Raw genomic sequence first — 18,141 nt, forward strand, 5'->3', positions numbered from 1 at the left:
TGCTGGTCTAGACTCTATTTTTAGTATATGTGCTGCCGAAGCAAGCACGCTGGTCTAGACTCTAAAGGAGGGATCAGGAAACATGTTTTCTGAAAAGGGCCAGATGGCTAATATTTTAGGCTTTGCAGGCCATGCAAGTCTCAACCCTAACTACCCAATTCTGCTATTGTAATGCTAAAGCAGCCACTGACAAAACATAAACAAGTAGGTATGGGGGTGTTCCAATAAAACTTTATTTACAAAAATAGATGGCTGTCTGGATTTGGCCCATGGGCCATAGTTTTGCCAACCCCTACGTGATAGGATTCTGAGTTCACACCCTCAAAATGAGTATTCTGCCCATAACCATGAATTATCTCCTTAAGACTGAGAAGTCTCAAATCTACTGACAGCAATCAATACTTTACTGGAGTGAAATGGAATTTAGTATTTAACATAACTATTCTTTTACAAATTAAGAAAAACCCACGCATGTGGGGCTAAAGCAGGTAAAGCTTATAGTGTTTCCAAAGTGACAGTATCTCAAATCTGATTGGTATCTGGCTCATCTTTCTAAAGCCAATAACTCTCAATCCATAACTCCACTCATCTATTCCTGGAATTGTGGACTTCTACATCCAACTGCCTACTTAATATGCCTAGAGATCTATTACAAATCTCAAAGCCAAAAGAGAACTCCTAATCCCTCTCTCCCAGATTTCTCCATTTTAGTATATGGCTCCATAAGCTAACCAGCTGTAGGACTAAAATGGAGGCATGCTCCTTGATTTCTTCCTTTCCCTCACACTCCAACCTAATAAATCAGCAACCAAAATAGCTCCCTTATGTCACTTTGCTCTCGTTCCTGTCACCTCCTAAAGAACTCTTCCCTGACCAATCTAAACTAGCCATCTTAACATTAAACTAGCCCACCACCCTGTTTTAAGTATCTGAATAACATTTACTTCTATCATATTCTCTTAATTTTTATATTTGTTTATTCACTTATTTACAGTCTATTTTCCCAAACTACCCTCTCCCCATCCCAAGTCCCCACCACATGCCACTCTACACCCCCTGCTCTACATAGAATGTGACCCTCATGATGCAGGGGCATCTTATATCTTGCTCAACACTCTACCCCCATAACAATGCCTGGTACAGAGTAGATGCTCAATACTCTCTCTCAATGGAGGAATGAATAAACCCTTACTTAAAAAAAAAAAACTCTCGAATTTGTCCTAAGAAGGGGGCATTTGAAGCTATATAACTAGGTAACAAACTTGACTCTCCCACATTATAACATGTCAGAGTTAAAAAAAAAAAAATCTCATTTTTAGAGATGTTATACTATTTACCTCCCTTCCTTTGTATGTCACCAAAGCAGCCAGTGGTTTGGCGTAAAATCTGCTGTAGGAAAATCCCAGGCAGCCATACATACTGTTTGCTGTGAGCTTCAAAGCCTTCTGTCGAATATCATACTGCAGGCCACACAAAGACAAAAGACAACAATATTTTAGATGTTTAATCATTAAATTAGATGTCTTTTTATATCACCAATAAGGAGAAACCCTCAATATCCCTGAAAAAAAAAAAAAAAAAGAACTGTCAACACACTCAATCCATCCTCCCAGATCCATGATTCCCTGACCTTCTAGAAGCAAGTAAACACAGACTCCAAAGCTCCCAGAAGTCAGAAAGATTTTGTTCAGATACAGCTTTGCAGAGAGAGGTGTCTTCCATTCTGAGTCATTCTTCTGTTTTTGAATGGTTTGCTGTCCACAAACTTAAAATAAGCCCATGTAATTGCCCATAGCATCATGTTTAAATCCACCTAGATAATCAAAGTCTGAAAGCTAAGACTGTCACTCAGATGTCTCTTACTGAAAAGATATACCTGAAGAACAAGGTCTGGATTTAAATCCTGCTGTTTCATTAGCTGTTTGACTTGTTTTCTTCTCTCTACCAGCTTCCGGATCTCTCTGGGCAAAATGCCCATTTCTAAGTTTGGGTCTGGCAGCTCAGGGATCTGTTCTTGTTCTCCATCCTGATGAACACACAACAGAAATTTCAGACAAATCAAACTTTCATAAAACAAATTTCTAAAATAATACTTTGTGGAACTTTACGATATGATTAAATCTTGAAAAGCTACTTTCCTGCCTAAGTATAGGTCAACAACACATGAGTGGGAGAAGAAAAAGCTGAGAACATTGTCAACACTGGCCTCTTCTCCCACTTCGATCAGCCTCATTCCCAGTATCTCCACCCCTCTCGTTACTGATTAATGTAGACATCATTTAAAGGGATCAATTTTTATACATACTCCTCTCTTCAACAAGATTGGGGAGCAACATGTTTAGAGAAATTGTTTTTAAAATAAAAACACTGAAGGGCGCCTGGGTGGCTCAGTTGTTGAGCGTCTGCCTTCGGCTCAGGTCATGATCCCAAGGTCCTGGGACCGAGCCCCATGTCGGGCTCCCTGCTCCGCGGGAAGCCTGCTTCTCCCTCTCCTACTCCCCCTGCTTGTGTTCCCTCTCTTGCTGTCTCTCTGTCAAATAAATAAATAAAATCTTTAAAAACAAAACACTGAGACCTCTACAATACCCCAACTACGGTTTTAGTCAAATGTACTCTCAAACAAGATGCCATAAAACTTTTACAACTATGGAGAATTATGGCAATTATTGTAAATGTTTTAGACTAAAAACTAAAACCCTAAATACTAAATCAGCAAATATCTTTTAGGAATTTGGATCTCATATTTAAAAAGTCTATGAAATTTCCAAAAATTAATATATATACCAATTCCTTAGCATCTATGTAGTACCTTTTATCTGTAAATTGCCTTGCAATTTAGAGATAATAGCAACATTTTAGAAAAGTAACCAGCAGTCTTCTTATATTAAAATTTACAGAAGGAAAAAGCAGGGAAAGCATTAGACCATTTTTCTGAAGCCTCCATTAATTCTATTAACAGGCCACAAAGAAAAACCAGGCATGTTTGCCCCTTCAAAGGTTCAGAATTAAAAATAAACCTCTTGCCTTCAAGCATGTCAACTCAATGCCATTTGATAACCCAGCCTTTACAAAGTATCTGATTTTATAAAGATCAATCAAATGAACAATCTTACAATAGTAACAGGGACCTATTGTTTTCCAATATAGCAGATGATGATAGCAAACCTATTAAAGAGATCTTGGTACACATTCCAATTTATTTATAACAACTAGAGAGATCAGACAAAAAGTTAACTGAAAGGATCTGGAGTCAGGAAATTTACAATCCATGCCCAGCTCTCCCACCACTAGCTATGTGGTACTAGCTACTTTGAAGACCAAATGAGGTACTACACAGAAAAATGATACAGAACCTATAAACTGGCTACATGTATAGTATTTCTTAGATGACCTTTAAGGTCCCTTCCAACTCTTAAATGATTCTATTATATACCCAGAATCCAAACTGGAAAGCTCAAATAAAACAGTGGAGGGGGATGGAGGAGGCTGGATCATGACAATTATCACAAGGCTGACACAGTAGCAGGACAGTAGCAGGACAGAGCCCAATGAATACCATTTATTCAATGTAGTCACAACCTTTTGGGGATGTCTACCCAATACCTTCTCTTTTAAATTATCCTCTAGTCCCACAGAAAGGCCCATCCTTAGCAGCTGTATTTGTACTCTGTAAACCCACTCCTGTGGTCACAGTTGGTGGGACCAGGTATGGTCACCGGCCTAAGCAAGCCTTTAAGATTCTCTCTTCTAGGAAGACAGAACTAGGGCTGGAAAACAGCTCCCAAAGCATGTAGTGAGAATTAAAAGACATGTAAAATCAGGAGCAAGAGGGCAAACAGACATTTTCTGCCACATGTACAAAGAACCAGAGAAAAATATAGAGATAACATATACTTTACATCTTTTACTGATGGACAACCACATCTAATCAAACTCCCTACCAGCAATTATATAAGCTTTATACATGAAGAACCACACATTAAGTTAATAAGTCCTACATAAAACTGTTGACTAATCACTGGTTAGATTAAATCCATGTGAAATAATTCAAAAAGATTCTTTTTAAAAAAGTCTGTTTAGTGAGTACAATCGGTAACAAAGGTTTGCGTGGCCAAAATTTAGAAGAAATTAAAATATAGAATTTAAAAGAATAAAAAAAGCAAGTGTTGGAGATGATGTGGAATGACTCAAATTCATGGCTAGTTGGGAGTGTGTAACATGGTATAACTACTTAGGAAAATAATTTGGCAGTTTCTTTTCAGGTTAAATATACACTTCCCATACAAACTAGCAAATTCACTCCCTAGGTATTTAACCCCCAAAATGAAAGCCCATGTCCACAAAAAGATATGAACAAGAATGTTTACAGCTTTATTAATAAAAGTTAAACTCAATGGGACACTTGGGCAGCTCAGTCAGTTAAGGGTCTGACACTTGATTTCAGCTCAAGTCATAATCTTTCATGGGTCATGGGAATCAAGCCCCATGTCAGGCTCTGAGCTCAGCAGGAAGTCTGCTTGAAGATTCTCTCCCTCTACTCTTCCTCCGACTCGCTTGCTCTAAAATAAATAAATAAATCTTAAAAAAAATATTAACTAAACACTGAAAATCCAAATGCTCATCTCAGGAAATGAGATAAAGTGTGGAATACTTCTCAGCAATACAAAGGAAAGAACTACTGATAATGCAACGACACTGATGAATCTCAAAAACAATGTGTTGAACCAAAAAGCCAGACACAAGAGTACATACTGTATTGCTCCACTTATATGAAGTCCTAGAATAAGCAAAACTAAGCGATGGTGATAGAAGTCAGATCAATGGTTGATTGATGGGAGAGGGACCTGATAATAAAGGTCTGAGTGACATACCAAAACTAACAGGATGAAACTAACACAATACTTGCAGGGAAATATATAGCTATAAATATCTATATTAACAGAAGAGATCTCAAATCAATAACCTAACATTCCACCTTAAGAAAGTAGAAAATTAAAGGTCAACTGTAACAAAGAAAGCAGAAAGAAAGAAGTAATAAAGATAAGAATGGAAATATAGGAGATAGAGAAAAATCAACAAAACCAAAGTTCCTTCTTTGCAAAGATCAGCAAAACTGACAAACTTTTAGCTGCGCTGACAAAAAAATGACTCAAATTACTAAAATCAAGAATAAAAGAGGGATATTACTAATGACCTTAAAGAAACAGTTATAAGGGAATACTATGAACAATTTTATGCCAATAAATTAGATAATCTTACATGAAATGGAAAAATTCCTAGAAAGACACAAACTACCAAAATGGACTCAAGAAGAAATAAAAAAATCTGAATAGACCTATAACAAAGATTGAAATGGAAATCAAAAAAAGACAAGCTTTAAGACCAGGTAATTTCACTAGTGAATTCTACCAAATATTTAAAGCAGAATTAACATGAATCCTTCACAAATTTTCCAAGAAAAGGGAAGAGGAGGGAACATTTCCCAACTCATTCTATGAGGCCAATATTATCCTAATACCAAAACCAGGCAAAGACATAACAAGAAAACTATATACCAAAAGCCCTTATGAATACAAGCAAAAAACTCTTCAACAAAATACTAGCAAACTGAAACCAGATACATACAAAAAGGATTATACACCAAGAACAAGTGGAACTTATCCCAGGAACGCAGGTTGGTTCAACACACGAAAATCAATATAATTTACCATATTAAAAGAATAAAGGATTAAAAAGTACATGATCGGGGAGCCTGGGTGGCTCAGATGGTTAAGCGTCTGCCTTCGGCTCAGGTCATGATCCCAGGGTCCTGGGATTGAGCCCCACATCGGGCTCCTGGCTCAGCGGGGAGCCTGCTTCTCCCTCTGCCTCTCTCCCTGCTCATGCTCTCTCTCTCTCTCTATCTCTGTGTCTCAAATGAATAAATAAAATCTTTAAAAAAAAAAAGTACATGATCATCTCAATATATACAGAAAAAGTGGTTGACAGAATCCAACACCCTTTCATGATAAAAAACATGCAACAAACTGGGAACAGAAGGGAACGTTCTCAATCTGATAAACACCATCTATGGAAAATCCCCAGTTAACATCATACTTAATGGTGAAATAAAGACTGGATGCTTTCCCCCTAAGACCAGGAACAAGTCAAGGGTGTCTGCTCTTGCCAATTCTATTCAGTACTGTACTGAAGGTTCCAGGCACAGCAGTTAGAGTACCCCCCACCGCAAAAAAAGAAAAAATATAAGGCATCCAGATTATAAAGGAAGAATTAAAACTACCTCTATTTTCAGATAACAGGATACTATATGTAGAAAATGCTAAGGAATCCACAAAAATACTAGAAGTGACAAATGACTTCAGCAAGGTTGCAGCATATAAGATCGATATACAAAAATCAGTTATGTTTCAATACACTAGCAATGAATAATCCAAAAATAAAAGTTCCACTTAAAATAGCATCAAAAAGAATGAAATATTTAGGAATAAATTTAATAAAAGACTTGTACAGTGAATTATTTAGCAACAAGTAGGAATGAAGTACTAAGACATGCTACAACACAGACGAATCTTGAAAACAGTATGCTAAACAGGTACAGCTACTCTGGAAAACAGTATGGAGGTTCCTCAAAAAGTTAAAAATAGAACTACCCTATTACCCAGCAATTGCACTTACTAAGTACTTACCCAAAGGATACACAAATACTCATTCAAAGGGGCACATACACACTGATGTTTATAGCAGCATTACCAACAATAGCCAAACTATGGAAAGAGCCCAAATGCCCATTGACTGATGGATGGATAAAGAGGATGTGGTATACATACGCAACAGAATATTATTCAACCATCAAAAGAATGACATCTTGCCATTTGCAACATGGATGGAGCTAGAGTGTATTATGTTAAGTGAAATTAGTCAGAGAAAGACAAATACCATACGATTTCACTCATATGTAGAATTTAAGAAACAAAACATGAACATGGGGGGAAAAGAGGGGCAAACCAGAAAACAGACTCTTAACTATAGAGAACAAACTGAGGGTTGCTGGAGGGGAGGTGGGCGGTGGCTGGGCTAAACGGGTGATGGGTATTAACTTGTGCTGAGCACTGGGTGTTATATGTAAGTGATGAATCACTAAATTCTATTCCTGAAACCAACATTACACCATATGTTAACCAGAACTTAAATAAAAATTTGAAAAAAAAAAAGCCAAAACAATATGCTAAGTGAAATAAGCCAGACACAAAAGGTCACGTATGATTCCATTTACAAGAAATGCCCAAAATATACAAATCTATAAAGGCAGAAAAATTAGTGGTTGCTGAGGTCTGGGAGGAATGGAGGGACAGAGGGAGGGTACAGCTAAAAGGTAGGGTTTCTTTGAAGAGTAATGAAAATGCCCTCAAACTGACTGTGGTGAAGGTTGAAAATTCAGTGACTGCACTAAAAGCCATTAAATTGTATACCTTAAATGCATGAAATGTATGTGAATTACATCTCAATAAAATTGTTAAATAAAAACGTACAGAACCACTGTGAGTTTCCATCTACTCAACTCTCTCCCTTTTTTGATCACTTGTGACCCTTTAGACCACTAAGAAAGGACAAATTAGACCATTAAAAGGAAAAACAAGAATGCTAACCCCTCTGGTTCTCTTCCTTCTTTAAGCACTGCTTCTAATTTCAATTTAAAGAGCCCCCAGTTGAATACAAACCTCTGTAATTTTCTGTGTCTCTGAAGCAACTCTTTGCACTGTTGTAAAACAAATGTTGAATTCCTGAATGATGGAAGGATACAAACTATTGAAGTCCAGGAGCAAAATAAACTTATCATAAAAACCTGCAACAAAAAAGCCATATTACAAAAGTCTTTTTTAAAAAAAGCAGACGGGAGAAGGGTAAAAAAAGGGGGGGGGGGGGTTAAAAAAAAAGGAGATTTGTCAAGCATAACATTAGAAGTACTGTAGAATGAAGTATATGACAAAGGATACAGTATCCAAAGCGGCGAGTTATACCAAAGAAAAAAAAGTCATCCACTATCACTCCATAAAAATGCCTTGTATTTGAGTAAAAACTCAAGTCACAAAAGAAGAGGAAAGAAGAGAATGTGTCTTATGTTGAAACCAACTACAAAGAACGATCCTTTCCACAGCAGGCCCCAAGTACACCATTATGATGGGCAAACACCTTCTCCTATCAATTGCTTCAGATAGGTGCCATATCCATTTCAAAAAAATGTTGTAAAATTCTCCTTCAGGCAGGTGTTCCCTCCCACCTACCCTGCCACCTCGACCCCCAAAATGTTTAGTGATCCACACCAGTGAGTAGTTATATATTTTTTTTACCATCATACTTTCTAAGAATAAAATGGGAAGCCCACTCACCTGTACGCAAACGGTATTAAAATCAGACAAGAGATGTATATATATAATGTCAGTAGTGGAACGATCCACCCTTTTTACTTGCAAAGGGTGAACAGAAAGCTACTATATTTCTCTAGGACATTTATAAAGAGTTATCTTCACCTTAAGAAGAAACTGAATAAAAATAAATGTCCACTATTAAGAAAATAAAAACAAATATTGACAGCATACTCTGTGTCAAGCACTATTCTAAACAATCACTTTGTTCCTTAAGTCCCTGTGTGGTAGATCCTCTTTTTTTAAAATTCTAGTGTAAACATACAGTGCTATATTAATTTCAAGAGTAGATATTATTCCTATCTCCATTTTACAGAAGAGGAAAGTGAAGCTTACAAAGGTTCAAGAGGAAGGCAGAATTTAAGCCCAGATCTATCTAACACCAAAGGACTATTGATCTGTTTCAATACAACTAATAATAAATCATTTTGTCAAAAATGTCTCCTATTCAGAGCTCAAGTTATTTGATAAAATTCACATTATTCCTGTACAACAATGTAAATATACTAAACACTACTTAATTGTACCCTTAAAAATAGGGAAGAGGGTTAAAAAAAAATATCCTTTCTAGCACTGTGTACCACAAAACATCTTTTTTGCCATTAACGACAAGGGGGAGTACTCTGCTGTTAAAGTTCAATTTGGTGGTTACCGTCTGTACTTTCTTGAACTTTGCCATGCAAATGAACTAGTCCTGGCAGCTCAGGCAGAGGCAGAGCCCACCCTCTACAATAGATGGGAGGAGAGAGAGGTGCTCCTACCACCAGACAAATAGCTATGTACTGGACTAGGTGTTGGCAAACTATGCGCAGAACGAATTCAGCCTACCCCCTCTTTTTGTACCATGCATGAGCCAAGAATAGTGTTTACATCTTTAAATGGTTGAAAAAAAATTTTAAAAACAGAGTATCTCATGATACATGAAAATTATACAAAATTTAAATTTCAATATCCATAAACAAAGCTTTCTTGGAACACAGCAAAAAAATCAAAAAGATTCGTATTAATTCATGTCAGGTGACTGGCCAACAAGATGTTCACATGAACAGAAGACAAAAATAAGGTCCTAACAAGATCTATTTGCTAACCTACAAAATATAATTCAGATCTTGCAGTTTCTCAAGCCTAGGTCTGCATTAAAAAATTCCTTAACACCAGGGGCAAACCCACCTGCTGCGCAGCCTTACCAGCTTTAGGGTCCAATACCAAGCCTCCAGCATAAGCTGCTTTCTTACGTCCTTTCTTGTATTTATTGGCCTCTCCATCTATGTCTTCATCTTCATCTCCCTAATATTAAATGGAAAGGTTAACTTCACCAGCCAGCAACTGATTAACTAAATAAGAAGTTTTATGATTCTCCCTTTTCCAACTGCAGTACACAATTCTAACAAACATTCTTTAGTTTTAGCTAGTGGTCCTACCTATGGGGAACGACATTTACTGTAATATGTTCACAAACCCAAATGAACGCCAAGCATGGGAGTTACCAAAACACTATATCCCTGAGTTAATATGCAAATTCTACTTTAAAATATTTCTGAATTCACAGAATCTTTTATTTTTTTAAATCAATGGATACTAAAAATACAATGCTTCATATTATGTAAAATCTAAGACAGTAAAAGAGCCCTCAAATTCATTACTCTAACAATCATGATATAGAAATATTATTTTAGATATGATCATTATTCCTATTATCGTGGACACCTTAAAATAAGTGTGTCCATGTACTGAAAATTCACCCCCAAGTAGTTTATTAATAACCAATATTCAATACCTCAGAAGTCAATTTTGATAATGTACATAAAACAAATACAAGAATTTGAACCATCTTAACATTAAATTCCCCCCTTTGAGTCAACTGCTATCAGTGATGACAAAAATGGTAGCTAAGTTTTAGTTCCAATGTCATGGAGGCCACTTCAGAAAACTGATTGTGGTGACCTGATCCTACTAGCATATAAAAATGCAACAAAGCAAGAAAAAATAAAGGCTCATGCATTTAAGGAAATAAAAGGTTTAACTGGTATCTAACTTTGGATACTGCTAAGATGGCAAAACACTTTCCTAGTATGGTCACCCATCAGAAAGACTTAATACTGCCCTTCAAGAAATTCCTATTTCACAAATAATTTTTACCTACACAGAAAAAAGTGAATAAGGAAATCACCACACAAACACAACAGAATGAATCTGACATGGTTTCTACAGTATACAGGAGATTAATTATTTTGGAAGCAGAAGTTATCACAGCAGAAAGAGCTATCTAGGTAATAAAAGGGGAGGAGGTTAAAAAAAAAAAAGGCAAAACACTATGCAGTTTTGAACCCACCAGTTTTTGCTGAGGCTTTCTGAAAATCTGCTTGTCAGGCACAATATAGTTGTTTTCATAAAACGCATGAAGCAACAAGAACTCATTACGCTCGGATCGTCCACCCATCAGCGTCCTGGACTATTAAATAGAATTTCTTTTTTAAATTTGAGCTCAAAACTGTAACAAAAGCAACTTTAAGGTGGTAAATTTAATCATAGCACCTCCTCCATAATCATTCTTCCTAATAAGGGCTGCTTTAAAAATAAGAAGGCACAAAATTCATTCTAACATTTTCTTTCAGCATTATACTTAAAAAGAGACAAAAAAAGCTTAAAATACTGACACTACTTGGGCTATTTCTTTACTCCCAAATAGACCATGCCACACATCAGACACATCCAGATGTTAGAGATGATCCTTATGTTCACCCAAAATTTCAACATACTGCACCTGGCTTTCCTCCCCTTCTCGCAGCCAGTTCATTTCACAAAAGAAGACCAGCTTCCAGAATACAAGTTACTCATTTTATAAGCATGCATTTAGACTCATTATCATATAACAACTACCCCAAGCAAACATTGAATCCAACAGGAAATGCTTTTTCCCCCTTTCTAAGTTAAATTTACCATAATGTTCCCAGCGATGTTAGTGATCTGCAATGCTAATGGAAGAACATTTAGCTCACACATGATCTGCAAAATGAACCTGGCATCTTTCCAGGTGTGTTCCAACAGGTACAACAGATGAGAAGATTCACTGTACAGAAAAGTAAGAATGAAACAGAATCAAGTAATTAAAAGAAACAATGACTATAATCAGAACTTCATAAAATATTACAAAAAAATTTTGGTATGAGTAACTTCAGAGCAATGGCACCTTGGCTTTGGAAACAATTTCAAATAAGGCTGGTATGAAACCATGAATTCATTCATGTCATTGATCCCAATGCCCTTCTCCAAAACACGCACACACAAAAATCCTATAAATACAAAGTAAAATTATGCATTAACTACGACCTGAAAACTACCTAAATCCTTTTATTCGTTCCATCTAATAAGTATGTGTTACATGCCGGGCATGTGCCGGGCATAGTTCTAGATTCTGGCTGTAACCAAAAGACAAAGTACCTGTCCTCCTGGGGCTTATGTCCTCATGGGGGAGACAGAGTATAAATTAAAATACATATATATGGTAGGTTATATAATGTTCAGTGTTAAAAAAATTAAGAAGCAAAGGAAATATTAAGTATCAGGAGCAGAGACTGAAATTTTAGTTAGGGAAACAGGGAAGAGTTCACGGAGAATAAAGAACCAAGGGGTGCCTGGGTGGCTCATTCGACTAAGCATCTGCCTTTGGTTCAGGTCATGATCTCACAGTCCTGGGCTCGAGCCCCAGGTTGAACCCTGCATCGAACCCCGCATCGGGCTCCTTGCTCAGCGGGGAGTCTGCTTCCCCCTCTCCTTCTGCCTGCCGCTCCCTCTGCTTCTGCTCTGTGTGTCTGTCTCTTTTTCTCTCTCTCAAATAACTAAATAAAATCTTAAAAAAAAAAAGAGCTGGAAGAGGTGAGGAAGCAATCCTTGTGAATGGATATCTGAGAGAAGAGCATCCAGGCAAACAGAACAGCACATTCAAAGGCTCTGAGCTGAGCACAAATCTGGCACTTCCAGGACCAGAAAGGAGACTGTGGCTGGAACAGAGACAATGATGGAGAGTGCAGAAGGACAGAGTTAAAGGCAGAGATACACACTGTCTAGGACCTTGTGAGTCAGAGTAAGAACTCTGGTTTTTACTCTAAATGAAACAGTCACTGGAAGATTTTGACCAGAGTGCAGTATCTGACTTTAGATAACCCTGGTTCCTGGGTTGAAAACAGACAGCAAGGAGTCAAGGGCAAAAGCAGAGAGACCAACAAAGAGGCTGACATATGACTCATTAATCCAGGGGAAAGAGCAGGGTAGTGTGGACCAGGATGGGTTCAATGGAGGAGAAAAGAAGTGGTCAGATCTAGACATATTCTGAAGATAAAGCTGACAGGATTCTGTGATGGCTCAAACATGAGATATCTATCAGAAAGAGGAATCATGGAAGCCTCAAAGGTTTTGGGCCAAACATAACTTCGGAGATTTCTAGGAGTCCTGGAAAAATAAGAGTGTCACTCTTAAGGAGAAACTATAAGAGGAGCCTAGGGGAAAAGATCAGGAGCTGAGCTTCTGAACATGTTAGGCTGGAGGTTCATATTAGACATCAAGTAAAACAGGCAGGTGGATACAGGAGTCTGGAATTCAAAGGAGAGATCTAAGCTAAAGATACCCAAGCAGGAGGCATCAGCACCACATGGTACCGAAATTCCTGAGACTTGATGAGATCACCTAGAAAGAGCATAGTAGAAAGAGAAGCAGTCCAAGGACTTGGGAAGAATGGGCAGAAAAGAATAAGTGGCAAGAGGAGTAGAAGAAACTCTGTTTAGGAAATAATCAAGCATAAAGGTTCAGTTGTACAAAATAACTTAAGTTCTGGAGGTCTAATATATAGCAATGTGACTACAGTTAACAATACTGTACCATATACTTGAAATTTGCTGAGAGGGTAAATCTAAAGCACTGTAATGACAAAAAGAAATAGTAACCATGTGAGGTGATGGATGTGTTAATCAGCTTATGTTGATTATTTTACAATGTATACATTTATCAAACATCAGTTTGTATACCTTAAATATATACAATTTCTATTTGTCAATTTTACTCCAAGAAAGATGGATAAAAGAAATAATCAAGTAATATCTCTACATAGTGATTTCTCAGTTTTTCTATTTCCAAAAGATTTACACTATCTCCTGAAGGAAACCTCACTATCACATCAATTTCCAAACTGCTCTTAGGAAACATCTAGATGAGGTCAGGATGAGTAAGGGTGATGGAGATACATTGATAAAATAATTCAAGAGGAAAAATAATTTAAGTTATTAAAGTAACAGAGATGCTGGTGCTGACATGAAGGCAGTTCCACCCCAGAAACCCACACACTCCTGGTCCCTCCAGCCTGAAGGCGATGCTGGCCTCCTGCTGTTGCTCATTTCAAGACAGACAAACTCCAAAGCACCCAGAATCATACCTGTACATATTTCGTACATTTTCCATTGGGATTACAACCCTTTCAGTTCTCAGGATTTGTTGAACAAGTTCAGACAAATGGTAGCTTTTACAACGAATCAATTCCTTTGCTGAAATTTCCACATCACAGATCATTCGGCCACAGGTAGCATTTCTTTCACCAAATCCACTCCTGCCCTACAGGGGGAGGACAAAAAGCAAATCCCATGGACGAGCAGACACTGGGAACCTTCTGTTCTAACTCGCTTTGAAGCTAGCCCAGAGTTACAATGAGGAAACTCAATCTCCCATTCACCACTCAGTCAGCCATCAGTCAAATATTTCTGAATGTATGGGGCACCTGAGTGGCTCCGTCGGTTAAGCGTCTGCCTTCAGCTCTGGTCATGATCCCCGGGTCCTGAGATCGAGACCCGCATCAGGCTCTCTGCTCAGACAGAGAGCCTGCTTCTCCCTCTTCCTCTGCTACTCCCCCTACTTTCCCCCCTCCTTTCTCTCGCTGGCAACTAAATAAATAAAATCTTTAAAAAAATATTTCTGAATGTTCACTATGTAGCTGACACTGCTCTAGCACTAGGGATATAGCAGTGAGCAAAACAAAAGATTCCTGATCTCATCTGAAATATACAACAAAAAATGGACATCAAAAGCAAGAAACTATATAGTTTCAGGAGATAATAAACATACGGAAAAGAGAAAAAGTAGAACAGGTGAGGAAAACGGGAATTTAGGGGGGCTGCACCTTAAATCGGGTAGTCATGGTAGGCCTCACTCAGAAGACGCCATATAAAGAAAACCCATGAAGGGGTAAGGAGTTAGTAAATCAAGGGCTGGGATGAAGGTTAATAACAGCTCTATCACCTTAAAGGGAAGAACAGGAAAAGAAGCAAGAGCACTGGCTCCAACTCCAATCTGCAACAGCAGAATCTACTGAAAGTATCATAAAAGGTACAGATTCCTAAGTTTTCTGATGAGGCAACATGCCCATTTTAGTTGTAAGCTTTAAGTAAAATAAGATTTCAAGCAATGAGCACTCTCATGCTTAGGAAATGAAGGTGGCTTCATACAAAAACCACCAAAACCTCCCTAAGTGAAAACAAGCAGGTAGAATGAAAAATACATAGGCTTTAAGAGTCAAGACAGGCCAAGTTCAAAACCTCAGTTCTTCCCCAGACTAGGCCTACAACCTTGAACAAATTCTGTTACCCCTGTGAGAAGCATAGCAAAACTGGAGTTGCTGTGACAGGCAACTACTGCGCAGGCACTTAGCCTGTGGCTGCCTTACACATTCAACGTCAGCTCCCTCCCACTCTTCCTTCCCCTCTGAGTCCTGAATGATAACACTTACTGATCTCTGAGCCCTGCAACTCTGCTCTAAGGGCTACAGCATCGGTAACACCGAAGTGGAAGTAACATGTACATGCCATCTCTAGATTCTAACAGCTGATTTTAAATAACTACCAGAGGCTTCAACCAATAAAATGTTGCATTCAAAGGAAAAGATGTTTAGTGCCAAAGTTAAAATGTCCTATTACAAGACAACCAACTCTTAGTCAAAGAAGCACAGCATGTTCCCAGGTAGCTACTCTCCATATAAAGAAGCCAAGTCAAGAAGTAAGATTTTGAAAACTATTTTTACCCCAAGCTTTGGCATGTTGGATCGCTTCAGTCGACCTATCTTGGACCAGTGAGGAACTTTGCACACGTTAATTCTCTGCAGGAGCACTTCCAGTTCAAATCCATAAATATTATGACCCTAGTCAGAAAAAGAAGGCAGCCAGTAACATTATAACAAACGCAAATTAGAGGATTTATCTTCATATGTACAGAATTTCTTTGCCCTTTCTTTTTCTGGTCTCTAATTGAAGGCATCATGAGCTTACCTCCGATTGGGGTCCTTTCTTCTTCAGGAATGTATTCATCAGCAGCATTCATTAGCCTTGACATTAACAAAACTGCTAAGCAGATTGCTGGAATAAACTTTATTTCATCCTAATTGATGCAAGGTTCATATGATGTCTTAATTTTCAGCTCATGCCTCACAGTCTCGGAGGCAAATGCAAATTTTTATGTCCCATACTTTTTCACGATCAGTAAAAGCTTTGTTCAAGTAATTCCATTTTAATTCCTTAAAAACTGAGAATCTGCCTGTGTTCTGCAACAGTTTATAAAGACTTCTTAGAAAACTCGGGAACTGCATCTACTTTCTTCTTAAGGAACTGAGTTCAAACACTACTGATTTAGACTCTTAATGTGGGGGCGGAGCAAGATGGCAGAGGAGTAGGAGACCTGGATTTCCTCTGGTCTCAGGAATTCAGCTGAATAGGGATCAAACCATTATGAACACCTACGAACTCAACAGGAGATCAAAGAAGAGAGTAGCAACAACTCTCTGAACAGAGAAGCGACCACGTACTGGAAGGTAGGACGTGTGGAGAAATGAATCCGAGGCGATATTCGGGAGGATAGACGGTGGGGGAGGGGGCCTCCGTCGGCCACTTCTGGCAAGTGATAGAGCCGCGGAGCACAAAATCGGAACTTTTAGAAGCCGGCTCCGCTGAGGGACGTCGCTCCAGTGGCTAAGCGAGGGGGTGGAACCCTCGCGGGACAGTGTGGTCTCAGGACCCTCGGGGTCACAGAAAGATCGGGGGTGCCTGAGTGCGGCAGAGCTCCCAGGTATCGGAGCGGGGAAGCCGGCTGCAGAGACGGAGCCGAGGCGCGGGCTCTCAGCTCGGGGTTGCCATAAACTGTGATCCACGGCCCAGTCAGGACACTGCTCCTCCAGCAGGGACCCAACAAGCAGCAGATCCGGGGAGACTCCCCTCCCTCCCCGGGGGAGAGGAGCGGCGCGGGAGCGCACCGCAGGGATCTGCTGGGTTTGGAGACTCCACACGGGGTCGAGTGCCAGAGATAGAAACGCTCCGTCACAGGCCGGGTGAGCACGGAGTGCGGCCGGAGACCAGGGAGACGGGAGGGACTGCTTTTCTCTGGGGGCGCACTGAGGAGCGGGGCCCCGAGTTCTCAGCTCCTCCGAGTGGAGATTGGGAGGCCACCATTTTCACCCTGGTCCTCCAAAGCTGTACCAGAGCTTGCAGGGAACAAAAGCTCCTGAGAGCAAACCCAAGCAGCTTGCTCAGCCCGGACCGACAAGGGTGGGGCAATTCCACCTGCGGCAAAGACATTTGGGAACCAAAGGCAACAGGCCCCTCCCCCAGAAGATCAGCACGAACAGCCAGCCAAGACCAAGTTTACCGATCAAGGAGAACAGGAGAACTCCAGCGCTAGGGGAATACTGCACAAAGAATTCATGGCTATTTTTACCATGATTCATTAGTTTTTCAAAGTTAATTTTTTAACTTTTTTTTTAATTATTCTTTTTCCCTTTTCCAACGAACATCTTATCAATCCCTTTTTTTAAAAAAACATTTTTTATTTTTCATTTTTAGAGTCATATTTTATCCATTCAAAGTAGTTACACTTATTTTTGGAATATATATATGTTGTTCTCTCTTTAAAATTTTGAGATACAGTTTCTTCTAACAGATCAAAATATACCCTAAATCACTAGTGTATGGCTTTGTTCTAGTCTCCTGCCTGATCACAGTCTCTTTTTTTTTTTAAATGTTTTCTTTTTTCAAACAACTTATCAAGTCCTTTTATAAAATCTTTTATAATTTTCATCTTTACAGTCATCTTCCATCCCTTCATTATATCAACCCTTGTTTTGTACATATATAAGTCTTTCTTCCTTTAAAATTTTAGGAAGCACTTTTTTCTAACAGACCAAAATACGCCCAAAATCTAGTGTGTGGCACTGATCTATGCACTAGCCTGATCATATCTGATCATATTCTGTTTTTCTTGTATTCTGTTTTTGTTTTTATCTTTTTTTTTTCTTTTTCTTTTCTCTTTCTTTCCCTTTCTTTTCCCCTGGTTTCAGGTCTTTTCTGATGTGTATAGAGTATATTTGCCGGGGACGTTCTTAATCTGTTAGCATTTTGTTCTCTCATTCATCTATTCTCTTCTGGACAAAATGACAAGATGAAAAAAACCACCTCAGCAAAAAGAACAAGAGGTAGTACCGTCAGCCAGGGACCTACTCAATACGGACATTAGTACGATGTCGGACCTAGAGTTCAGAATCATGACGTTAAACATACTAGCTGGGCTTGAAAAAAGCATGCAAGTTATCAGAGAAACCCTTTCTGGAGAAATAAAAGAACTAAAATCTAACCAAGTCGAAATCAAAAAGGCTACTAATGAGGTGCAATCAAAAATGGGGGCACTAACTGCTAGA

General features: G+C 38.8%; 1 protein-coding gene and 1 non-coding gene across 5 annotated transcripts in view; both read right to left on the reverse strand.

The window, feature by feature from the left end:
- POLA1 (DNA polymerase alpha 1, catalytic subunit) overlaps positions 1-18,141 on the reverse strand; it is a 299,784-nt gene that overhangs the window by 235,442 nt on the left and 46,201 nt on the right. For all 4 annotated transcript variants that reach the window (XM_073901954.1, XM_025857680.2, XM_073901952.1 and 1 more), the window contains 8 exons: positions 15,484-15,600; positions 13,849-14,024; positions 11,364-11,493; positions 10,756-10,875; positions 9,611-9,710; positions 7,719-7,843; positions 1,877-2,026; positions 1,338-1,460 (listed from right to left, as the gene is read on the reverse strand). In XM_073901954.1, the coding sequence (XP_073758055.1) occupies positions 1,338-1,460; positions 1,877-2,026; positions 7,719-7,843; positions 9,611-9,710; positions 10,756-10,875; positions 11,364-11,493; positions 13,849-14,024; positions 15,484-15,600 (1,041 nt within the window). The remainder of the gene's footprint in view (positions 1-1,337; positions 1,461-1,876; positions 2,027-7,718; positions 7,844-9,610; positions 9,711-10,755; positions 10,876-11,363; positions 11,494-13,848; positions 14,025-15,483; positions 15,601-18,141) is intronic.
- LOC112813009 (small Cajal body-specific RNA 24) lies at positions 8,432-8,561 on the reverse strand. Its single transcript, XR_003205411.1, has one exon.

This window comes from Callorhinus ursinus, unplaced genomic scaffold (genome assembly GCF_003265705.2).
Source record: "Callorhinus ursinus isolate GAN/ISIS: 27379988/994484 unplaced genomic scaffold, GSC_fseal_2.0 scaffold16, whole genome shotgun sequence".
NCBI classification, from domain to species: Eukaryota; Metazoa; Chordata; class Mammalia; order Carnivora; family Otariidae; genus Callorhinus; species Callorhinus ursinus.